Genomic DNA, 26,879 nt, shown 5'->3' on the forward strand with positions numbered 1-26,879 from the left:
CTAGTGGCATTTAAAATATTCTGACCAAAAGAAAAAAAAGAAATAGTAAAAATAAGCCGATTTGTGACTTACAACTTTTGCTCCCTTCCCTCACCTTATCATACAGGTTGCCAGGGTTCCTTTTGTCATCCTCATCGCTGCTGTCCTCTATTGGTGGATTTTCCCTCTTCATATCATCACCCAAGTAACGCTCAAAGACATTGGAGAAAGCAATGGCAGAGAGCATACAGACCACTGGAGTCAAAGTGAGCATCAGCCGAACCATCACACCAGCAAAGTAAACAGCGCTGATTGCATAGAGAGCAACTGCAGGGAAACAGACAGGCTGGTGACATTTACAAAACAACTCTTGCTCCCACTGCAGGTGTACATGCTCTCCATAAAACTACTTCTGCAAGTGGGTTGAGCATCTGTGTGTATAAAGACTGGAGCATGCACCTCGCACTTCATGGCTTTTTAATATACAGAGATCCAGTTCCATTAGCGGTTATCCTTTTTAAGCCTCAAACTCTTCCTGAAGTTTGTCTTGACAACTGTTAATAACACAACTCCACTTTCACATTCGTTAATAATGGGTCAGCAGATACATTATTGTTATTAGTAGTGAAATTTAATAACACACACCAAAAATACCACTGGAATAACAGGTGGCTTCTTTTGATTAAAAAAGTCAAACAGCCCTATACCAAACAAGTTACTGAGACTGAAAATGCGAGAGGAAGTGTCAGAATTTCATGTAAATATCAAATTTTAATTTAAATTAGAGATAGCTGTTGACAAACTGGGGGCTTGTCTACATTATAATTCCATCCATGCTAACAATATGACATCGCCAGCCCTGTTCTGAAGCGTTTTCCTGTACAGTATTATCTCCACTACCCTGCCCCACTGCAAAAAACCAAAATGTGTCCAGAGTAGGAAGGAACACTCAGAACACATTTTTGAGAATAAAAAGAACCCAAACAAATCTGTACACGCTGGTTAGGAACATCTATTGTTCAAGTAATAGTTATTATTCCTTCTCTGCTATGGTTTAGTAATCCAGTTCAGTGAAAGACTTGTCACATAAATCACAAAGGGGCACTCATTTATCAGATGAGGTTATACAAATATTTCCTCCTTTGCAGCCCAGCAGATTGTTCTCCTGTCTCACTCATAACTGGCTGGGGCTAGATGTGGGGAGAGCAGCGGATGTCATCTACCTTGACTTCAGTAAAGCTTTTAACACTGTCTCCCATAATATCCTCATCAGAAAGCTCAGGCAGTGTGGCTTGGATGAGTGGACAGTGAGGTGGATTGGGAGCTGGCTGAATGACAGAGCCCAGAGGGTGGTGATCAATGGCACAGAATCGAGTTGGAGGCCTGTGGCCAGTGGAGTTCCACAGGGATCGGTTCTGGGGCCAGTCTTGTTCAACATCTTCATCAACGACCTGGATGAGGGGACAGAGTGTACCCTCAGCAAGTTGGCTGATGACACCAAACTGGGAGGACTGGCTGATTCCCCAGAGGCTGTGCTGCCATTCAGCGGGATCTCGACCGGCTTGAGAGTTGGGCAGAGAGGAACCTCATGAGGTTCAACAAGGACAAGTGCAGAGTCCTGCATCTGGGAAGGAACAACCCCATGCACCAGGACAGGCTGGGGATTGACCTGCTGGAGAGCAGCTCTGCAGAGAGAGACCTGGGAGTCCTGATTGATAATCAGCTAAATACGAGCCAGCAATGTGCCCTCGTGGCCAAGAAGGCCAATGGCATCCTGGGATGCATCAAGAAGAGTGTGGCCAGCAGGTCAAGGGAGGTTCTTCTCCTCCTCTACTCTGCCCTGGTGAGGCCTCATCTGGAGTCCTGTGTCCAGTTCTGGCTCCTTAGCTCAAGAGGGACAGGGAAGTGCTGGAGAGACTCCAGCACAGGGCCACCAAGATGATCAGGAGAATGGAACATCTTTCATATGAGGAAAGGCTGCAGGAACTGGGGCTGTTTAGTCTGGAGGAGACTGAGGGGAGATCTTATTAACATTTATAAATATCTAAAGGGTGGATGTCAGGAGGTTGGGACATCCCTTTTTTCTGTAGGAGCTAGCAACAGGACAAGAGGTAATGGGATGAAGCTGGAACACAAAAAGTTCCACTTAAACATAAGAAAAACTATTTGCCTGTTGAGGTGAGGGAGCCCTGGCACAGGCTGCCCAGAGGGGTTGTGGAAGCTCCTTCCTTGGAGGTCTTCAAGATCCGCCTAGACATGTTCCTATGCAACCTGATCTAGGTGGGTTGGACTAGATGATCTCTAAAGGTCCCTTCCAACCCCTACCATTCTATGATTCTATAGGTGTCTCTATGCTGACGTAAATGGCTGATGCAGCACTAGGAGGCTGAGAGTGAGTTGCCTGGCATTGGTCTTGCTGAGGACTCACCATTAAGCCACAGCACATAGAATAACCCAGAGTCATGGGATTCAACGGAGTCAATGTTCCCACTGCCCATATACCTCTTAAGTAACCTAAGAGACAGCTATATTAGTCTGGAGCCTCCTGTCCCTGTAAAAGCCCAAGACCCGAATGATCTGCACTGCTCCATATGGGCTATAACTTCAAATTACAACCTTACAAAACCTCATTCATAATCTTCAAAGTCTTTCACAGTACAGCTTTGTACAAATTAACAAATTGTCACTGACACTGGGAGACCCTACACCTCTGCTTAGACTTGTGCCTTTAGTTAGCACTTATTCCACAGCAAGTGATTTGAGTTCACTAAAAGAGCAGAAAATCTGGAAAGAAAAGGCATTTTGAGTCATCATCTGTGATGGGATGAGTGCCAGACACCCAGGGAAGGGCCAGTTCCCTTGCAGCCTGCGTAGGGAAGGAACTTTCCCTTTTGCACTGAGCTGGTTCTCTTTGCAAGATCACCATGTGGCAGAGCACACAACTCCAGCTGCAGAGCACAACCATACTGATAAATCTTTCAATCCCAGCTGTTTGGACAACATTTCATCACCATTTCACCAATCACTACAGTTTTAGAGACGGTTTTAAATACCACTGGGTGCAGGCAACTTTTAACAATCACCTTTAAACACGTGACTTTTAAACCATTTCTAGAACAAGCCATGGACCAGCTCTGAGCAAACAAAACCTGGACAGAATCAAGCTGAATGCAAAACTCTTCAAAATGATTTAAAAATATTTTCTCTTACCAAAGACTCTTTCATCATTGATGTTTTTGATACAGAACCACAGCCCTGCTGGGAAAGTACACACGAGAATATGCAGATCAAAAAAGAAGGAAACCCATGTTGTAGGCTGATGCTCAGACACAGAGGCAATGATCGGGATGTGAATTTTCGCATACCTTTTTTAAAAAAAATTCAGTTCAAATTATTTTGAGAAGAGAAAATTATTCCAACCTGTAAACATTAGGAATTCTCAAATTCATTTCAAAGGAAGCATTTCAATTTAAAATGGCAAGTGCTCTACTCAGCAGAAATCTGTTGAAACTTTTATATCAAAAATGTCCCCAAGTCTTACTGTATTTAGGAACTATTTGGTGTACAGAGAGAGTTATTTAGAACACCCACATAAAAGATTATTTCCATACTAACTAAATGAATGACAATTATGGATGCTTTATTATGGCTAAATCTGAAGCAAAATTCACCAAACTGAAAACATGTGGCTCTGCCAGCCCCATCATGACCTTTTGAAGAGGCAGTCATCTGTGCCAGTAAGTCTCCTAGATCCTCAACATTGTATTTTGCAAACTCTCCTCTACACAGAATGCTTTCATTTTCTTAGGAGGGAAAATTACAGTATTAAATACCAGACCACTTAGCAATGCCCCCACATGCTTTTAGATGCTGAAAAATAAACATCAGGCCTTGTCTACACTTGGAAATGTATGTCAACTAAACATGTGAAACACTGAGTTCAGACAAGGACAAATATAATATAATCATATGTGTTCTATATTGAAGACAATTTATACATATGGACCTCATCTGCGGTGTGACATGACTGAATGACCTGTCAAACACACACCCTTGTCTTCACTGACATCTAGTTCTTGTTCAAAACTGCACTGTGTGTTTTAACACAAAATGATTCTCCAATGTAGACAAGCCCTCAAAGGTTTAAATTCTTTCTATATATTTAGACCACTTCACTTATAGGTAAAGAACAACATCCACATATTCTTCAAACCTGAGGCCTCTTTACAGACTGCTATTCTCTTCTACTTATTACAGAGGTGGTAAAGAATCTTGTATGAACTGGACTTTGGAATCTGAAAAAGCCTGAACTGCAAAAGTTTGAAATTCTCCTATCCCTGTTTCTAATGTTAAAAAACTCATACCAATTGAATTTCACCTTAAACACATTTATCTGAGAAAAATATCTTCAGTTTTATTCTTATTCTCCTGCCAGGCTGAAGAAGCTAACACTGGATTTCTACAGGTCAACCAACACGAAAGATTAACTAACACAGATTTTTACCCATGAAAATGCACATGAAGAAATCACAGTTGTTCAGAGTAGTCATCTGTACACACAAACCAGATGTATGAACATAATAAACAGGCAACATGCAAGATCACATGTACAACATCTTTGTGATTTCCTGCAATGTTGAGCAATCAAAATAAGACTCTTGGTAATTTTCAAATGTGTCCTGAAGTGTTGGCACAGCTTTTGGTAACTTTATGCTGAGAAGCACTACAATCTCATACAGAGAAACACACCATTATGTATTCAAAGACTTCCAAAGAAGCAGGAATTTAATAGACAAATAAGTGAAATCGTTGCAGAGACCACGAAACAGTTGCTACAAATGCATTCTTTAGATAACCAATTAAAGCCTGCTGTATTCTCCTTGACTGAAATACTAAATGGATTTGAGGATGAGGAGAGCAAAACATTATTAGTTTTCAGTAGCATACTATGGATATGTAAATCCTTATATCCTTTATCCTTACTTACCCAGTGTCCCATAGTGAATAAAATCTGCCACTCCAAGGAGCAATATAACCTGAAAAAGATAAAGGGGGGGGAAAAAAAAGAACTTTTGCTGCCTAGGTATTTAAATGCAATAATTTTTCTGCTCCCTCAAATTATAGCAGAAAAGCAAAGAAATTTCATTGAACTTGTAATATATGTGAACCAGACCTACTGCATTAGGCAGGCTATAAAGTCTACCAACCATGAAGCTAGTTTTAGAAGAACACACTCTTACAGGATCACATTGTACTCATTGAGCATCAAGACACGCACACCTCCACAAGTCAAAGTAATGGTATAGTACATAAAATATTTCTGAAAGAATCTGACAGAGAGCAACCTATGCTATGGAAAGAAGTGTGAGAAAAAGAAGACATATTTGATTAAGGAGGTATTCATTTTTTTAAAAAATGCCTGAATGGGAAACAGGGAACATACAACTAAAACACTGAAACATCTGTTTCCTCTTGTTTCTCTACTGATGGATCCACATGTGGCATAAAAGCCGCTACTAGACATGTTGATAAGCTTTACATGTTGTTTTTCTTAAAGATTAAAGTTGTTACTAAAAGTTATTAGCAAGATTCTTCCTAAATTTTGTTTCCTTGCAACCTTCCAGCTCCCTCTGAAGATACAAAGAAGATGAAATAAGAGAAAGTTAAGTCCTTGCATTTCTTACCCAAGTCTTTGTGTATGATACAATAAGTCTTCCCTCTATCTGATATTTATAATTGGTATAATCTGGCTGAAGGTTTTAGTTTAGTATCTACTTTAGACATTTAAATATTGTGGTTAATGATCTATGACAAGGTGTATTTTGCTCTTCAGTCTTCGATGCAAACCTTGCTCACAAACCACTGCATGCACTAGACGACAGTTCTGCCACCAGATGGGAAACTTCTGGTTGTGGTTTTCTCTGGATGTATCCATAATAAGAGGCTGGACAGCATTCACCTGAGGGTGCTGGAAGAATTGGCTAATATGATGACTACTCATCATATCCATCAAGTTGATAAGGGAGGCCCTTGGTGCCTAGAAAATGGCCAATGTGACACCTCTAGGAAAGGCAAGAAAAAGTATGCAAGAAACTACAGGCTAGTAACCTGAGGGCCTGAAAAGATCACAGAGCACAGCCCTGAAATACATTACTAAATGCTTTTTGAATAATTTTCCTCATATCTCATTTATAAGCTGAAGAAGAATGGGCCAGACAAACAGACCATTTGATGGGTTGAAAACTGTCCTGACAAGCTAAAAGTTTGTGGCTATTAAGAAGTAAAAATAACCCAGATGTGAACTCTGCTGATCTGAAGAGAGTGGCTGACATGCCTTATATATGGCAGGCAGGACTCCTTCCAAACTCCTTCCAGGTGCTGCACCTTGGATACAGGGTCCAGATGTGGGTGGAAGCCTTTCTGCAAGAGGATTGTTAAGAAAATAGAGAGGGATCACAGTGCTGAAAGACGGTCAGGAGCCCACATTGCACAGCACACCAGAAGCTGAGGGAACGAGCTTTGTTCCATCTGGTGAAGCAGTCATACTGATCAGGGAACTTCAGAAGTTGAAATCAACACTTCCCAAGAACTGCAACAGAAGACACATTTTGCTGTACATGGAGATCAGAAGCTGAATTTTGTTTCGATATGCTAGTCAGAAAATGTTTGCTAAGTATTAGTAGGACCTGCTCATCCATACTGAAAAGCAAATCATAAACCATCAAGCTTTAGAAGACTTTCAAATAAATAGAGATGCTAAGTATTCTTTTGGAATAATGGTAATTAACAAAAATAAAACTGGTATTAAACAGTCCAAAATGCCAAACAACTGGTATCAAAACAAAATTTACATCTGAAACACTGCTAAAAAGAAGCATAAGAAGGAAGTCAGCTAAAATAAAAACAAGTTATGTCTCAGGAAACAGCTTTATCCCAAAATAATAGTCTGACAAAACAGAACGGTATATGAGTTACAACATTAAGATCATTCAATTTAAACCAGAGTTGATTTTAACATATATTTAGCTAGGAAAATAAGATTGCTTTTTCCTCATCAGGAAGGGATGTATGGTATTAGATAAGCAAGGAAGTATATAATGGAATCAGAAGACTGCAGTGAGGCATCTGGGGATGGTAACCAAGCAAACACAAGCTTGTTCTTCTGAGAAAGGGTAAAACTGCCAGTAAGACTGGAGGCTGAACCACAGAAGTCAAGTAGAACTCACAGATAATTCTAGTCACACAGAAATCAGATTCAAGTGTTTCAGAAGGTAAGCAATCTTACCTTGACCTATCAATGCTATTCAGAATAATTAGCTACATGTATCTTCAAAATATGCTTTGGCTATAGATATTTTCCTCATCCAGTCTGACTTTGGTTGTGATAAACTTGAAATTCTGGAATGATGGTACAAAGTTGGGGTTTTTTTCTGCAGCCCAGAAAGCAGAGTGAATTCCAACACACAGAAACAGAGAGTAACATGGGCACTGGTTTGCTGTGACATTGCCAACTACTTTAGACTGAGCCAAATCATCTGGTTTACCTGCTCCAAAAGTAAACATGTTTCACATTTATTTACCTGTGTATGTCAAATAGATGACACTCAGGAATACAATACCAGCAGCTAGTGAGACACCCAAGAAGAACAATGTTTGAAATTCTTGCTTCGTTAATCTGTCTCTCAGATACTGCAAAAATGCATATGCCTGCAGCAGTGCAAAGACACCTGAAGAAAAAGGAAAGTTTCAGCTTAAATGCTCACAGTAACAGCTGTTAAAGCAATTAGCATACTTTGGCTACACTTGAATTAGAAAAATAAACATTAAGGTACACTCCTACATCTAAAAACTACTATAAAAATCACTTTCTGACAAATAGCCTTTAATAGGTACCGGGGATGATACTTTCTTGCAATGACAGAAACTTGCAATGAGAGAAAATACTCTCCAAAACATTATTTGCTTATTATATCAAATTACATTGGAGGAAGGGGTAGAAGCAATTGAAAACTAGATTGTACTTAATATGACAAAAACATATGTTACCAGTCTTAGACCTGGTGAAAAAATAAGACCCAGACCCCAGGCAACACACAAACAAGGCTAATCTAGAAATGTATGGGAATTAAGGTACTGAACAAGAGCATTTAACAGAAGAAAAAAAAACCCCACCCCATATGCAACCAAGCATTAAGTGATACAGACAAGTGAATTACATAAAGCTACTGTTAAAACACTTGAATTCACTGGGTAAGCACCTCGCACCCTCAAAAAGGTCAGCCAAAATTTAACACTAAGCTGTCACTTAGACGCAGTTTCACTTTAATGTGTATAATCAGATCAATACATTGACTAGTCCGTTCAAAAGTAGAAATTCACTGGTGGCTGACAGAAAAACAAAACAGAACTAAAGTGTATGGTCCTTCTTCAATTTAACAATATATTTAAGGTGCACAATGTTGAAATTCTCTAGGAGTTCAGAATTAGTGAAAGACAAACTCTATTCGTGAAATAAGTGTAAAATTCTTCAGATGCAAAGTGAGGTTTGACAATATTTACTCTTTTTATTATACAGATTGTTGAAAAGAAGTTCATTTTTGCAAGTATTTTTCTAGTACATTTTAATGATATTCCAATTGCTGTCCCAAACAGATTTTGAGGACTGCAGATAATTAAAAAACAGAGGAATCAAAAAAACTAAAGTACATCACAGAAACAGTGAATGCAGTTAAATAAACCTAACGGTTTTCGTATGGGTTATTGCTGTCAAGAAACCAAGATGCTTGAAAAATCAATTTACTTTTTAAAGAAATAAAAAGGAATCGAAGAATGAAGTAAGTTATTTAAAAATCATCCTACTGATTAGTAATTTTTAAGTCATTTGTTTTTAACCTACTTTGAAAAATTTCAGGAGACGATCAACGCTAAAACGAAATTGTTCAGTAAAAACTGTGTTTACCAATAAGGAATGTTTCAATTGCACAATGCTTGAAGGCAACATTATATTGCAAAACAGTAGAGATTATCAATGTGTAAAATAAGTGCTTGTCAAAATGCCTAATGGATCCAATGTTATGGAGGCATTTTACCTCCATTAGCTCACACAAAGAAGGATAATGTGTCAATTGGAAAGAAAACTTCCCTACAGACATTAAATTGTACCTCTTTTTCTTCAACAATTTGGTTTAAGCCTCAAGGATTGGAGGCTTTCTTGTACTAAGCAAGCTGTTTGGAAGCAAGACATTTAATTTTCTTACCTGCAGCTGCCATGTGTTCACTTGTTCTAATTGGCTGAAATCCCACAAAAGGTATCTGCATCGATAATATTAACCCCACAATGTAGAAAGTGCTATATGCTAAGAAAAGGAGGGAGGAGGAAAAGTGGGAAGAAAATGAATACACGTATTTCAAAAAATATACTGGTTCTGTAGTAGAGTCCATCAGCCTCCCCAGCTTTAGTAAAACAAAAATGGATCACACTTAATATTTCAGCCATCCCCATTACTTTTCTCCTTTTCCTAGAATAAACCCAGCTATTGCATACAATTTTAGTGGAAGTAGCGAAGTATTGTTCCTAGCTGCACTGGTTTCTTTCCTCCTCGAGACAAACCATCTGCCTAGGATGTTCGAGCTTGGAAACAGTTTTCTCATCTTGGTTTTGGGGTCACAGATAGGGGATGAAATCTCAGATAACAAGTGACAAAAGAAGTTTTCTATATGAGAAGAAATTGAAGAGACCAGACTGCAAAGAATCAGCTTTGCAATACATTTCCATGAGCTTGTAGAGCATGTAGAGTTTTCTCTACAAAAATGTAGCTAGAAAAATGTGCAGTTCTCATCATCTCATTTAAGAGCCCACTACCTATGTAAAAATGCAGAGGCATGCTTGTTCTTTTTTAACAAAAGAACACAGGCAAGTCAAGAAACTGAAAAGCAACAGAATTACACATTAATATTAAGCATATACATTAATGGATTTATGTCAACCATGGGAACTCATAACCCCCAGCAAGTTAAGAGGCCAAGAACATAATATTAATAACATGAATTATGATTATGTATGCACTAAGATGCAGTTGTTCTACTTTGACTGGGTTTTGGTTCTCCGTTTTCCAAGGTGAAGAAGAGAGGGGAGAGTAAGAGAGAAATACCAACTCTGAACAGCCATGATTACATTTGAAGTAACCAGACAACTTAAAAATCCAAATGAAGTTCTTGTTCCTTCAGCAGCAAACAGCTATAATCCACCTCCCAGATTTTTAAATGTTCCTACAAATCATAAACCACTGGCTTTGTTACAGCCTTGATCTTAGGAAGATTCTTCTTGTCATGTAATCCTCCATGACCTCCACAAGAACAGGTTTGGGGAGCATGGCATTTACCAGTGGTATTATCCCCATAGCACCTGTGTGGTCTCACTGGGAGATTATGCTCCCATAGCACCGTATGCTTTCCAAGAGTCACAGAAGTGACTTCCAACCACTTGCTCTACTCCTCTGATGCATTCCTCCAAGCATCTGTAGTTCACTACTTGGCGTAGCTACTGATCTATGCCCTTTTGCATTACTGAAACATGTCTTTGCTGTAGGAAGTTTAATTTCTAAAGAATTTGCTACAACATAAATCATTCACTGTACCATTGAAGTATTACAACACTGCCATCCTGTGGATATTCAATGATTGGCATAAATCACTACATTTCACGTTTGTTAAGACTACTGTAAATCATTTTAAAGCCTATTCCAGAAAATGTTATATTTTCTACATCCATTTCCTGCACCTTCACCATTGCTCCTACTTCTTTTAAACAGTTATATGTTTGCCTAGGATTGCAAAAAAACCCTGGCAATTTACACAGCGACACAATTTTTCTAAGAACTTAGATACATCAAGGTGATGCATCATCACAAACTTTCCATGTTCCTTAACATTCTCCTGTTTGCACAGTCTTTGCCAAACCAAGAAGTTAATTTTGATTCCTGCAAGGTACTCTCATGGTTGTAATTTTGACTAGGTTAAGAACAAAAACATCCTGACCTGCAGTGGAATAAGCTTATTTTCCAATTCTAGTCACTGTACACTGCACAAACACAGGGGAAAACAAACTCATCAAACAACCTTCTGAAAAACTTTTCCAGAGGCTACAATCATATATATATTTGACCATATACTTTAATTAATGGATTATAAACAGCAGAAGTAAACACTCATCACCTGAAGTTTTAGAATACGGAAGTAGTTGGTTTAAGTATATGCCTGCTCACTAGTTGAATGATAAAATCCAAGACAAGAACGAGGAATGATTGAAATTAAGTTTTAAATTATGAAATATTAAGTGTTTCATTATTAAATATTCTGAGTCAGGACTTTCAAAAACTGTTCAGACAAAAAAAAAAAAAAAAGAAGTGAAAACTACCCAATCTCTTCAGCTTGACTTCAATCTATATCGGTACCTTTCCAAATGCAAAACCATTTCTTTTTTAAACATATGGTAAACTACAAGAAAAATTACAAGTACAATAATAGAAAATTATATCAATGGTCCTTGTATCTGAATGAATTGGGTTTTGCTTTGCCTATTTAACTGTCGTTATCTCAACCCACAAGTTCTTATTTTTACTCTCCCCCGTCGGACTATGGGGGGAGTGAGCAAGCAGCTGTGTAGAGCTTAATGGCCAGCTGGTGTTAAAACATGACACTGAATAAAGAGGTTATTTACCTATACAAGTCCTGCTAATACACTGGAACTGTAAGCACTTGTTTCTAATTATTAAGCTAGTAAGGTCCAAATGAAAAATACAGACCACTGTCAAGACAAAACATACACACACACACACACACAAAAGCAGCACGGCTTAAGTTTTCAAGTGTAGGCAGTATCATCAGCATTGCTGCCAAGTGGGTCAGAAGCTATCTGGCTGATAAATTCATCTGTCTGCAAGTCATAAAATATTTTTAAATTGGCAAAAAGTTCACGTTCTGGGGAATTTTTTCTCATTAAATGACTCTGAATTACGCTGCCAGGCATATCAGATCACATCCCATTAACCTTTCTTTGGTGTATGAACACACATATAAAAATATATATCAGGACACCATCGCTATTTTTTTCATAACATGGTGCTACCAAATACTGCTCTCTCCAGTTATGCCATTATCTTTGATTAAACACTCGAAAGTTATAAATTTTAGACTCGTGCTAATTTAAAAAAATTAAGCAACTGATGTAGAGATTGAAATCCCCAAACTTCTCAGGAGCAGTAAAATGGATGCAGATTTTACTAGCTACTGTCAGTTGACAATAGTTTACACTGCACATTGGCAGTTTTTTTGAGAATTACGAGACTGCTGCAGGAACACCAGCAATTGCATATCTCAGGAACTCAAAAAACACCTTTATTTTCGCTACTTCAACAATCTTTTGGAAACTCTTCTCCCTGTCTGAACAGTTTGGAAGTGAAGCACTCTTTAATTTCCTCCTAGATCTGCCTGAACATTCTTACCTGTTTTAAAAAAACATCCTGTTAAACAAAACTAGATATCACATAAAACAGGCTTCTCTGTGTAAGGCTTCCCATGGAAGCTTAAATTAAGCCAGCAGTTCCAATGAAACAGTAGAGCAGCAATCACATTTTCATTCTGACAATTTTGCTGAAGTACATCTCGCTCACAGCTGAAGGGCAATAGTATCTCAAAACACTGTAGCTATTTGCAAAACAAACGTCTGCCAAAACCTTTAATTCGTATGAACCTGCAGTATGATTTCCCCAGCCGAGTTCAAAGACTACTTCATTGAAAGCTGGAGAGCTGAAAAAACAAGAGTACTTATTCTTTATTGTTTCTGGTTACCACATTGCTTTGTGATTTTATAATTAGTAGAATTAATTTTCTCTTGCCCAACTCATAGAAACTGGAAAATGAAAATATTCAATAAAACAGTTTTGAAAGCAAAACCAGATGAATGACTTTCCCCTTTAGTTATCAAGAATACCAATATTAAAGATTAAAAGGTGGGGTACAGCTTGTTGGTTTTTTTGAAAAAAAATAAGTTCAATTTCTGATTTATACAAATAGATCAATACAGAAGCATGAAACCAATATTTCTGGAAACACCAAAACCAAAACTGAACTTCAGTAAATATCATAGTACAGAATTGTTCAAATACATTTGGTAAATACAGTAATTTCTCTAGTAGGCACTAAAAAAGCATTAAAATAATAATACGAAGATATAACAGTATTTAAATGGGTAATGAAAAAGTATTTACAAATATTAAACACCCTGTGATATTACAGTTCAACTCATACCATGTTCTCAAACTATCTACTGTAAAGATTTCACATTGAGGAGTAAGAAATGTTCTAGCTAACTTACAAACCTTTCAATACCCATCCTACTTATGTATTTCCTTCACACACCTACAGCAAGGCCATCTGATTTAATTGGTAAAGTCTCTGTAAAAACACAGTTTACAGACTATTTAAATATCAGGCAAATCAATTAAAATGTTAGTCTCCTAAGATTACTATTCAGATATTTCTGAAACTGGAAGGAGCGCTGACCCATTAACCCAATAAAATCTTAAGGATTCACGTGGACTGGACAGACTCTTACGCTACTTTTTAGTCTAGGTTATATAAAACACACAGAGCTGCTTAAAATTCCCTATGACTTTTCTCATATATGTCACAATAATTCACATAATATATGCTGCACAACTTCTTAAAAATAGCAAATTTTTAACATATTAGAAGAAAAAAATAGAATTACAGACACAAAAATAATTTATGATATATGATATATTAATTTGTGATATTTATGATATATTAACACCATCACTTTTTCAGTGCATTAGAAAGGAGGAAATTAATTAGCAGCTAGATATACGAAACTTTGGAAATGTAAGTATGCTCTAACTTGTTATTTTGTGTTGTAGAGAATAACTGACTACAATTAGTAATCATACTAATAAAATGCAACCTGATATGCAATTACTTAAGTCCCAGTTGATACAAAACACATTAGTATAATTAATTTCATACCCAATGATTCAGCATTTGAGAATGACGTTCAATGAACAAAACTTACCAATGTAGACTCTCCTGCTGTATCTCTGCATTAGCAAGAGAACAAACACATGCAGTGGAATAAGGTTGATGATGAAAACATAACCACCCCATGCAGAGACCTATGAGATACAGAATAAGAGATTAGATCTAAAAGCATCTGCAAATTCTTAGGATAAGCAGAGCTGGATTTATACATCCTGACAGTCTTTACAAGGAAGGACAAATCCCATCTAGACGAGCAGTCAGAACTACCAGTAATATCAGAATATTTCTCAATATTTACTATTTAAAAAAACCCCAAACCTACCAACAAAACCACCAGACACCAAAGTATGAAAGACTTTTGAAATGGGCTATCCTTCCTGAATCTCCATCTCCCGAGCTGATCTGGTCATGCTGGCAAAAAACCCAAAAATGATGCTGGGGATTTTTCCCCATGGTGAAAGCTGCAGCACAAGACAGTGGTAGGAAAATTATGGATTCTACATGGGAGTCCTTCAATGTACAAACTTAGCACCGTGTCTGTCCTTTTTGGTGTGGATAGGGGACAGCCAGATAGGAGAATGGGAGTAAGATAACACCTTCAGCAGAACTCCTGGAGTAGAGCGGCCAATGAAAGGAAAGAAACAAAAGGAAGGAGGTGGATGCACAGCGAAACAGGGCTGAGCACTGTCGAACAGTACGCAGTATCATGGGTATTGCAAACCTGTAATAACAGCAGCACTTGAGCACTGGTATGATGTGCTTGGGACTGAAACACTACAATGTTATCAAATAGATCACTGATTGCTGGTTCAGACAAAGACTTAATGAGCTATCATTGCAACTTATCTAAATTTCTAACATATTTATAAGGGCTAATGTTGACTAGACAATCTGTATTTTAACACATGTCTTCTTGTGAAGTAACAGTCTAGACTTATCCCATATGTACCATGCCTACCCCAGATCTTCATTTTTAGAATGCACTAGCAAATGTGGTTTTTACTTTAACTGTACTTTAGGACTTAGATTCACGTAGTTATTTTTAAAGTCCTAGAATCCAAAAAGAAACCCAAATGACTGTGTTCCACAGAAGACAGTCTAAAATAAGGATGAGGCCAAATACTGTTTTTTGATACTAATGCTACAAAATCCAGTGTTTCAAAATTTGGGGTAACCAATTTGAAACAAGTACAATATAAATCTTCTAAATTTTCTACAAACTTGATTCAGATTATCATAATTCTATTTCCAAATAGTATCATGGTTTACATAGACAAGTTTGTTTACTGAGAGAAAATACTATATGAAGTCAAGTAAGACAGCAGAATGAAAACAAATGTGGAATTGGGATACTCATACTTAGGAAAAGATTTGAACAATGCAGGCAGCAGAAAATTTGTATGGACCAGAGACCTGTATGTCTAACGATCAAAATATTAAACCAAATTCTAAGCACTGAAGATTGCACTGAAGATGCACTTTGGAACTTTTAAAACAAAACTGAGGCATCCACATAGATTGTTACTGCTACCAGTCTTACAAGGATCGTTTCAGTGTAAAGCTTTGTTTTGTTTTACCTTCTCACATAAAAAGCTAACTGAAGCAGAAATTGTTGAACTGAAGGAAATACTAAAAACATAAAATGTGAGGGGAAAAAAGCCTTCTGCTTATGGAATGCAGTAGAATGTTATGAGTCAAATTACCACAGTGAGGTAGGTATATATTTTAAGTAGATTCTGTTATCAAGAAAGATTTCCCGCAGTATCTATTCCTCTTTCAAGGAGGTGTTCCCCAAACTCTCCGTGCAAGGACTGACTCTTACTACCTCAAAATTGTGACTTTGACTTTACTTTTCAACTTAGATTGAAAACATAACTAATTCCATCAGAGAAAGACAAATACTATATAACAAATAGTACAACTATACTCTCTCTTTTAAACCTACCTCAGCAAAAAGCCTATAAGGGCATCTTAACAAAATTGGGAAATAGAATATATGGAAAGCCACCACCAGTGATAAAGCAGGTACTCTCTCTAAGCAATAAAATTCTACTGTCTAATCACTGAGGCTAAGATATGGACAAATCTTAACCTTTCACAGGCTGACAGCACTTGAAAGGATAATAAAAGAAAAAGTGTTAATTTACATTCAAGGATTGAATGTCATGGGGATGACATTCCTTAAGTTCTGTCACCATTCACACTGTGGATCACACTCCCTCCTTCAGACAATCCCACAGACCAAGATACCAGTCAGACTAAGATGAACAGAAGAACTTGTGTGATTTTTCAACAGTAAAATTGTAGAAGTATTGCATTTGATACCTGCATATTTATGAAGAGTACCTCTCTTGACAATAAACTGGCACAATATAAAAAAGACTATGGTACACAAATATATCAATTCAAAAACTTACTCGCCTGATTTTGTACTGCATAGAACTCTGTACCAAACCTACAGGATCTCTTCACTATAATGCTATATAAACAGCAATGCTGTTTATAAAAGTGGCTGTTTACTTAACAACTTGGCAAAAAGGAGGATAAAAGAAAGGTGCTTTAAGAGGAGAGCTATCCTCTTTGGCAACATATGCAGGGCTATTATTTGCTACATTAACAGCAAAAATCTCCCAGAAAACCCAGTGGACGCTAAAGCCAGAGGAAATCAAGGCAGCATCCAGATAACCTCTGAATTAACCTCGTACTTTAAATGAAAGCATGCAAAACAGTTTGTAAGTTCCTTTTTCTTGCAAGCCTAGTTACCTGACTGTAGTAAAGCAGTATTTTAGGCCTCGGTCTTAACTGATACCAAGCAATTAGCCTGACTGTCCCACTGCTGGCTATTTTAAGGCTAATTTATTTTTCATATAGCCACAAAAAAAAGAAGTTTATCAGTTGGAGGAAAACAGATTTTTATTCATACAGGAAAATTCTTCAAGTCTAAGTTTTCAGAAACCTCCATTTTTATCTCCTCTATTTTACTACTGGTTTTTGTCTCTGTTAGCTGTTAGGAACATTTCTACATAGGTGCCACCTTCACAGATCAAGAATGAAAAGGGACTTTATGGTTGTTTAATTCGGCATTGAATTCAATCAGCAGTTCTGGGGGTAAGCTTTACTTTATGGAAAAATTATAGCCAAATAAACAACTTTCAAAGTTACATTAAGTGTAAATTTGTCCATAGATTTTAGATATTACTATTGCATCTGAGTAATAATGACACACAGAAACATGAGTAGTAATTAATTCACCTTAATTCACCTGCATCAAAACAAAAATCCCAATGAATTGGTATCACTGTCTTTATTTAAGTACTTCAAATTTCCAAATATTTCTTATGTCTTTTTACTCATATATTTCAGTTCTTAATAGTAATAAGACAAACAATATTATATTATGGCTCCAAGAAGGATTAAAATCTCCTCCTCCTGTTCTCTCTCAACATATGGATTATGTAAACCTTGCTCAAGTAGTTTAGCTATTATAGATATAAAAGGCTTACCATATAAAAGTAGGATAGACAGCAGCAGATTGTCCAAAAGACTGACCCAGTTTTCACAGATTTCACCTTTAAAAATAAGCAAATATTTATGAATGACATATGAATACTGGACAATATTCCAAAATCTCATTCCAAAACAACTGTCAAGAGAACTCCTTTAGCATGTATCAAGTTATATTTCATAGAATTCTGTGATTCTGGGTAATGTAACTTGATACATGCAAAAGAGCTTCTGAACTGATGTCCATAAACCCAAACCACAAGTGCAATTAATCCACACACAAAACAGATTTTATCCATCTCTCTAGTTAAAGCAGAGGCAAGATGCAGTGCAACTCTCTGCTTTGTGATCTGAGGCAGAAATGTAGTTGCTACACCTCTGTGCCACATCCTCTGAGACATCAAACCACTTGATAATTCTCAGTGTAGAGTATCGATGCCTGCCACCAGGCCAACAATCTATCTACAATTATAGATAAAAGAGTTATTCTCCATTTTTTAATAACTCCATGAGAGCATCCAGATACTAAAATATTAGCAGAATTCATAAACTGGTCCCGAAGTATAATTTTGTCCAAAACTGACAGTGGTGATTGTGGTATGGGAAAACAGGAATGAAAAATCTCAATTAAACAAAGCTATAAAGATATCTAAAGGTTATATTTGATACACACATAATTCTGTAAGAGTCATGCAAACATTATTGCAGTTTAGTTAAATAGTTCTGCAAGAACAGATAACTGCTGTCACATCCCAGTTGTTATAAAGTAACAATGTAAGTTGATTCTATTTTTATTATCAAACACAATACACCTTTACAGCTGCAGCTTATTCTAAGTCCAGATTTTAAAAACACCAGGCAGTCATATAAGACTGCCTCCCACCATATTCCTACCAACAATATCCCAAGTTTGAAATACTCTGAAGCCAAAAACTTGTGACTTTGCATAAGCTTACGAAAAGTAGAACTGAACAAAATCACGGGAAAAAGCTTTAACAACCATTTCTACATACATGAAGACACTTAAAATGAAAAGTATATACATTCAAGGAACACACAAGGGACAGTACCATAGAGTAGCTATGCTGAATTAACAATTTAGTTATGCTTTTTGTGATGTTTCCAAAATAGATGCAACCGTTGAGAAAAACTCCAGCTTGCCTAAACTCCTTCATACAAAACTGCTTTATGGATGCAATTCTACATACAGATTAAGGAGTAACAGACAAGCTGTACTAGCAAGTAGGTTAATGAAAAGGCATCAGACTATTTTTTTAAGCATGCAAGCAATATTAATATCTTGCTCTGAACACCTTTGGGTATTTAATTTGGATGCTTAAGTCAAAGCCCAAACCCTCCATATAGTCAAAGGCTTCTCCAGAAGGCAAATCAAAGTCTACTGCTTTTCACCAGATAAATAAGGAGGATAAAGTTTCATGCTCACATAATATTAATACATCCAAACTGAAAACCAGAAACAACTGCTTGCTTTAAATTTATAGATTTATCATCATTATTATTCCTACTATTACTATAGGACACACACACTTCAGTGGAACAGTATATAGCAAAGTAAAGAGCATGACTACAGTGGTTCAGATCATGTGACTGCTCAGTATTTGTCTGATCAAGAGCCAAGGGGAAGGATGAGAGGGAGGAAAATAAGAATTCAATGATTCTAAGAAAAATCAGTCATTTGGTTGGAGGAGGAACCAAAAATCCTTTTCAAAGCAAAAGACTCAGTAATTACTTACCCATAAATAGTATGTGAACTGCAGTGCAAAAATAGCTATGCCTTCATTGTCAAATGATCCTGCTACTGATCGGGATATATAACCTGGAACTATGGCAATAAAACAGGCAGCTAAAAGCCCTGCTCCCTGGTTCCACAGTTCTCTGGTGAGCAGGAAAGTAGAAATAGCTGTAAGGCCGCTGAAAACAGGTGCTAGGAACACACACACATCTCTTATGTGGACTGTCACATTAAGCATATTTAAAATCCAATGTATAAGGCCTGCTGTCACCATCAGTCCTGGGTATACCTAAAAGGAGAGAGGAGAGAAAAAAAAAAACACAAACAACCCACTTTAGTAGGTTATTGCAGAAAACGATCTTGGCAAGTTTATTTGCACATAATTTGCAATGAAACAGTCATTTCTTAAGCTGATAGAAGCAGTGAGCAGGTAAAGCTAATGGAATTCTTTTAATACTACTTTAATTATGTTTTGACAACACTGCTGAACACCAGAGGTTCTTTACATTTTATCCAAATGCTAACAATTACATATAACCCATTTTGAAAACGAATAAGCAGCATACAGATAATACCCTATCTTGCCTGACATTTATCATATAATGACAAGTATTTGTCATTAAAGTATGGAAGCAGAAGACAAAGTTTGCAAGAGAATTTCAAGTCAGCTAACAATCTTAAAGAAAAAACAAACCCCAAAACCTCAAGACAACAAGAAACCCAACATTCCCCAGCTCTATCCATTTTCCTCCAAAATATATCATGCCGTTCTTTTACTTCTTGTCACCTATAGAGAGACAAAATGTGAATCTTTTTTTTTTTTTTAAGCTGAAAAGTTGACATTCAATCAGTTGAATATTTGATATTTGCAAGACACCTGTAGACACTTCTGGATACCAAGGATTAAGGTCCTATAAAACTGAATTAAGATGTCCTCCAGGAACGGTAGCAAAGACTTACACAATTCTATTGAACCCATAAGAGAATATTGGAGAACTTTAATATATTCTTAATAGGAATTCTATCCTCCCACATTTATCAACATTAGAAAAATCAATATTTGCTAGAAAAGTTAGTATGTACTTCATTTGCCTTAGTTTCTTTCAAGACCTAAGAAGGGCATTCTACTAATGAAATTAACAGTTCCCCTGCATATACCCTTGAGAGCTCATTTTCAAGATAAACTACTGTCATGGTTTGACATGACAGCCTTTTCTGGTAAGGGGGATGGGGCTGTAAAGATGGCTCCTGTAAGAAGTTGCTCACAACTCTCCCCAGCTCTGAGCCAGACCCACTTCTGGGGCTGAGCCAATTAGACACTTCCATGATCACTTTTTAAGAAGCCGGAAGGGGAGGTTTCTTCCTCCATCTTCTTCCTTCTGCCCTTTTCTTCTTCTTCTGGCTGGTGGTGGCGCAAGGAGTAGGAACAGTGAGAGAAACAACCATGCGGACTCCAAGGTCAGTGATGAAAGAGAGGAGGAGGTGGTGTGCTGGAGCGAGAGTCCCCTGCATTCTATGGAGAGAACTGGTAAAGCTGAGATTTATTTTCATTTCTTTAAAGACCCCGCATCGGCAGTAGAGACTCATTTTGATAATGAGTCACAGGGACAGTGACTATGGCCAGAAGAGGCTGTGTCCCAAAGGAGGGACCCTTTATCACTATGGCCGGAGCAGGCTGTGTCCCGAGGAAGGGACCAAATATCCACAGCTGTAACTGTGGGAGGAACCCATGACAAAGCAGCTCATTAAACTTATGCCCAGAAGAGGCCAAGTCCTGAGAGAGGGACCCTGTAACTGCAGAAACTGCAACTGCAGTGAAGAATCCACGCCAGAGATATTCACCAAGGACTGCGTCCCGTGTGAGGGAACCTGTATCGGCAGAAGCCACAGCTGTTGGGAGCAACCTACACTAGAGACGTTCGTTAAGGACTGTGTCCCAGGGGAGGGACCCCGTGTTGGAGCAGGGGAAGAATGCCAGGAGTCGTCCTCATCTGAGAAGACAGAAGCGGCAGAGCCCATCTGTGAGAGACTGACCACATTCCCCCTTCCCTGCCCCCCTGAGCCACTGAGTGGGGAGGAGGTAGAGATATTGGGAGCAGTGAGCTGGGCCCGGGAAGAAAGGAGGGATGAGGGAGGGAGATCTTAAAGTGCTGGTTGTAATTTTCTCATCATCCTACTCCCTTTTTGCTTTTATTCCGTTCTGTTTCTTGTAGAATAAACTTTCCTACTTTCCTCTCTAAGTCGAGTACTGGAGTCTGTTTTGCCCAGAACTGTAATTGGCAGTGAGCCCTCCCTGCCCTTGTCTCAATCCACAACAACCTTGCTTATCTTTTTACTCCCATTTCGCTGGGGCCTCCACCATCCTAACAAGGGTGGGGGTGAATGGGGGCTCTGAGAGAGAGACTGTTGTGGTGCTGCTGTGCTAGCTGGGACAAACCACAACAACTACTAAAACATAATATACCATATGACTTAAAAATAATGTATGTAAACAACATTTCAATTCTATTTCCTAATGGTTTTTACTTCATATAAAACAGGTATGGAAAAAATACATATACATGTTTCATAGAAGAATCTCAAATACCTCTACAATACTAAAACAAATGGTGATCTGTCACAAAACACTTTGTAAATGCATTTAAATGGTATATGCTATAATTAAAAAGTTTTAATGCACCTTCACACATGAAGTAACACATGGCTGTGTCAGTGTTAAAGCTATTACATGAAGAAGTGGATGAGGCCTCTCACAAACAGATGAGAGCTGCCTCATGATCACAATCCCTGGTCCTCATGGGGGACTTCGCCCTGCTGGCAAAGCCACTCAGTCAAGCGTGCACAGTCCAGGAGGTTCCTACAGAGTGTTGATGACAACTTTGTGTCACAAGCGGTTGAGGAGTCAACAAGGAGGGGTGTGTTTCTGCACTCTATGCTAACAAATAAAGATCTATTTGAGGGTGTGAAGGTTGGAGGTAACCTTGGTTGCAGTGATCATGAGATGGTGCAGTTCAAGATCCTGCATGCAAGAAGCAGGAGACCAAGCAGGACCATGACCCTGGACTTAAGGTGAGCTCACTTTGGCCTCTTCAATGACCTGTTTGGAGCAATCTCATGGGACAGGATCCTAGATGGTAAGAGCACTCAAGAAAGCTGGTTGATCTTCAAGTGCCACTTCCTCCAAGCCCAAGCCAATATATCCTCACAAGCAGAAAAATCAGGAAAAGGAAGCAAGAGGCCTGTGTGGATGATCAAGGAACTACTGGAGAAACTCAAGGAGAATAAAGAAGTCTGTGAAAGGTATGAAAACGGCCTGGTTGCTTGAGAACAGGAATGTTACCAGAGCACGTAAAGACGAAATCAGGAAGGCCAAAGCCCTTTTGAAACTAAACCTGGCAAAGAAAGTAAAGGAAAACAAGAAGGGCTTCTCCAAGTACATCAGCAGCATATGGAAGATTAGGGAGAATGTGAACCCGCTGCTGAACACAGAGGGTGTCCTGACGACAGAGAATGCAGAGAAGGTGGAACTATTGAATGTCATCTTTGCTTTGCTCTTTACAGGCAAGGCCCTCGGGAAGCCCAGTCCAGTAAGGATAGTGAGAGAGTCTGGAGAATGAGAAACTTTCCTTGGTGGATGAGGACCTGTTAGGCAAGTTGGACACCCATAAATCTATGGGACCTGACTGAGGGAGCTGGCTGATGTGGTTGCTAAGCCACTCTCCAACATTTTTGAACAATCATGGAGGACAGGTGAGGTGCCTGAAGACTGAAGAAAGGTAGATGAGGGGAGAGCAGTGGATGTCATTCAGCGGGATCTTGACCTGCTTGAGAGTTGGGCAAAGAGGAACCTCATGAGGTTCAACAAGGTCAAGTGTGGAGTCCCGCACCAGGGGAGGAACAAACCCATGGACTAGTACAGGCTGGGGCTGACCTCCCACAGAGAGGGACCTGGATGTTCTGGTGGACAGCAAATTAACCATAAGCCATCAATGTGCCCTGGTGGCCAAGAAGGCCAATGGCATCCTGGGATACATCAAGAAGAGTGTAGCCAGCATGTCAAGGGAGGTTTTCCTCCCCCTCTACTCTGCCCTGGTGAGGCCTCATCTGGAGTCCTGTATCCAAAAGTTCTGAGCTCCCCAGTTCAAGAGAAAGAGGGTTCTTCTGGAAGAGTCCAGCACAGGGCTGCCAAGATGATCAGCGAACTGGAGAATCTTCCCTATGAGGAAAGGCTGCAGGAACTGGGGCTGTTCAGCCTGGAGAAGATTTAAGTGAGGATCTCATTAACACAAGTATTTAAAAGGTGTATGTCAAAAGGATGGGGTAATGGACAAAACCTGGAACACAAAAAGTTCCCCATAATCATAAGGAAAAACTACTTTCCTGTGAGGGTCATAGAGCCCTGGCACAGGTTGCCCAGGAAGGGTGTGGATTCTCCTTCTCTGGAAGTTTTCAATACTTACCTGAAAGCATTCTGTGTGACCTGATTTGAGTGGACTTGCTTTAGCAGGGCGGGCTGGACTAGATAATCTCTAGAGTTCCCTTCCAATCCCTATGATTCTGTGATTCTATCAATGAATGATAGTTATATTCTGATTTGATTATATTGTTTTGTACACTTTTCCTGTCTTGTAACTTGCATCAACACCAATCTTATCTACTTTCTGATGCCTGATGCTTCAGTCAAGTGCCTGACTGATTTAATTTCAAAACATCTTTTCCCAGTGAAATCCTAACACTTTCCATACACACTAAGTCTGCTCAACATTGACCATTGGATTAAAACTTCTGCCTCAGAAATTTAGATAACTGGTTTTCATTTTTTTCCCCCTTTTTAAAATTTCATGTACAAGAAATACCAGTCATAATATCCTTATTTATCACTATTAGAAGTTCATATGTAAGGAAGTAAAACTCAGTTTTGTATTTCTTGTTCATAGCATGCTGTTGGATGAAGACTACAGCACATTGACTTACTGTCTTAGCCCCTGCAGCTAAAAATTAAAAACACGTTGCTATTCCCTCTGTAGCAATTTGACAATTAAAAGCATATTTTACTAAGAATCTCCTTTTATCAATGTCAACTTTGTGTTTAAAGCTAAAAAAACTTACTGCAAAGTAATCCATGTTATTTTGACAATACTTACAGTTCCACCTACTATTCTTCCCAGTGGATACCATGCTCTTTCATCAAACCAGTTTAAAAATTCATAAAACCCGTGGGATGCAAGATGATGTGTTGATCTATAGTTAAACCTAGAAAGAAACAGATGAAAATAAGAGGGACAGGAATATAAAACCAAGAACTTAAGTTTCAGGCATACCTTATCACCTGTCTTCTAAGACCTTGAAAGTAATTCAACTTTAGCATTTCATTTACTATGTAAGTACAACAGTCGTCTCTGCAGGGTTTGAAAGTAAATGACTGAGCTTTCAGTTACTAACCACTACATTGTCATTTCTACAGCCAGTGCGTATACACAGATGAAATGTTATAGTTTGGGTTGTTTTAGGTTTTTCTTGTAAACATTAAAAAGCTTTATATCACTCTGAAAATACAATCTGGTAATTTTCTGCATTCCTTTTTAAAGCTAGTTTTCATAAACAGACTATCAACCTATTATTTAGCACATCCATAACACCACTTAAGCAGAATTAAGGTCATGAAAGAATCATTGCAAGACTCCTGTTCTGAGACAGGATAGGAATCCAGTGTATCTGCTGTTGCTCTATTTCATACACCATTGAGAAGTGAAGAAATGTAATAATATGCAACAAAGAGAATCAGTCTGTTTGTTCATACTATGACACCAATGGCCTTGACATACTGCCTTCTTTCAATTCATAAGAAAGTACATAACACGGAATCTTTCTAGATGAAGTGTTATTTTTAAAGCTTATATGCTCTGCTGCAGAAAATTCCTTGTAGAAAAAGCATTCCCAGGTATACCTTCAGTCTTCCCCATTGTCCATATACCATAAAAAAAAAACCCAAAAACCACCAACGGATTACCATTAAGGCACTAATCTTCCACTTTTCTGGCACGGAATTTTTCCAACTTCTCAAAATTCAGATAGTAAAATCTTTCAACTATTAGAAAGTCTATTAATTCTTCAAACTGAACTGCACGTTACCTCAAATCAAAACTCTTTCATGATTATTCAAAAGCCAAACTAACAAAGCTATAGGTATTGATGCTGTAAGGATTTCCAAGGAAAGTTTAGACTTAGAAAAGCTTGGCTGAACATTTCTGAAAGGAGCAACATTCACAAACTCAATCCCCCTAATAGATATTCTAATTGGAATTTTGATAACAATGTGAAATTCATTAGTTAAAGAAGAATTAAAGATTATATTCATTAGTTAAGCAGAAGCTCAGACGACTGAATGAAATATCGTAACAGATTAACGGCCTAGATGAGCAAAGCACCATGAAAGACTTCCAAAGACAGTATTCAAGACAAGAAAAGCTTATGTGTATTTTTCATATTGTCTACTGTATGAAAGTATCCACCTAGATCAGTAACATGCATCACTACTAACACAAATTTTCAAACTCCATAAAATTCTTTTGTTTATCTAGCATTCCCAGAACATCATAGGTTTATTTTGAACAGATTCATTTTGACAGAATAAAGCTGATGTCTTTCAAGACTGTAAAACTCATCAAGTTCCTACTCGTTTAATCACTACAAGTTCAATGTCTGAAGTACAACCACCCAGAACAGGTACAATCACCAGATCATGAGCAGATTTCTTCATCTACATAGTGAAAGGACAAAAAAAATTGAAATTCAAGTCCAGCTGTCAGCGAACTTGCCTGCTTCCACTGACTGAACTATCACACCATCAGTCAAGTGACAGAAAAAATAAGTAAATAAAAAATGAAGTGCAGTATTTTCAGGGACACTCTCTTACATGTTAAATAAGCAGTTATATAGGATACACAAACTGATAAAACTGTGGACTTTCAAAAGTAGTCGTGTTTATAGAAGAAAATCCACACAAACACCAGTCATTCTGACCCAGAAGTCTTTGTATCAAACAGCGATGTGACATTTGTTTCTAATAAGCCTGCAACTATTCCCATTTGACTAGATTTCTAAATATTAATTAATTCTCCAGTTCTGAACTGTCAACTATAATGTGATTTATGAAATGCTGTACCTGTAAAATTATCCTCTTATCTTAGTATACCACAGTCTATTGTTAATTTGTTTAGTGCCAAATGCCTACAGCATCGTACAAGACAACACAGAGTTCCATGCTGCACCAGACACATGCAAACCAGACAGCTACAGACTGGACTGAAAATGCACTGAAATCCCAGTCTATGTTGCTATCCTAGAATTTTAAAAAGAAAACAAGAAAGATATTTACTAACACGGATTGCTTTCAATTTTTTAAATTGTGATTCAAACTCGAAAGAGGCTACAAAGTACTATTAATGTTTACTTTTAGAGCATTAAAAGATTTGTTAGAAAAACAAACTAGGCAAGAATACATATTGACATTCTCTTTGTGTTTCAAACTAGTAAAGCTTCACAACTGATTTCAGAAGGATGTGAACAACTGTTGTCTTCTTTAGCA

General features: G+C 38.0%; 1 protein-coding gene across 1 annotated transcript in view; it reads right to left on the minus strand.

Annotated features, from left to right (window-relative positions):
* Positions 1-26,879, minus strand: part of STT3B (STT3 oligosaccharyltransferase complex catalytic subunit B) — a 56,284-nt gene that overhangs the window by 9,914 nt on the left and 19,491 nt on the right. Inside the window, exons 2-10 of the mRNA XM_061996414.1 lie at positions 24,436-24,544; positions 19,293-19,580; positions 17,538-17,603; positions 14,069-14,168; positions 9,237-9,335; positions 7,560-7,706; positions 4,967-5,015; positions 3,190-3,344; positions 95-306 (exon numbers count right to left, since the gene is read on the minus strand). Of these exons, the coding sequence (XP_061852398.1) occupies positions 95-306; positions 3,190-3,344; positions 4,967-5,015; positions 7,560-7,706; positions 9,237-9,335; positions 14,069-14,168; positions 17,538-17,603; positions 19,293-19,580; positions 24,436-24,544 (1,225 nt within the window). The remainder of the gene's footprint in view (positions 1-94; positions 307-3,189; positions 3,345-4,966; positions 5,016-7,559; positions 7,707-9,236; positions 9,336-14,068; positions 14,169-17,537; positions 17,604-19,292; positions 19,581-24,435; positions 24,545-26,879) is intronic.

This window comes from Colius striatus, chromosome 5, assembly GCF_028858725.1.
Source record: "Colius striatus isolate bColStr4 chromosome 5, bColStr4.1.hap1, whole genome shotgun sequence".
Taxonomy (NCBI): Eukaryota; Metazoa; Chordata; class Aves; order Coliiformes; family Coliidae; genus Colius; species Colius striatus.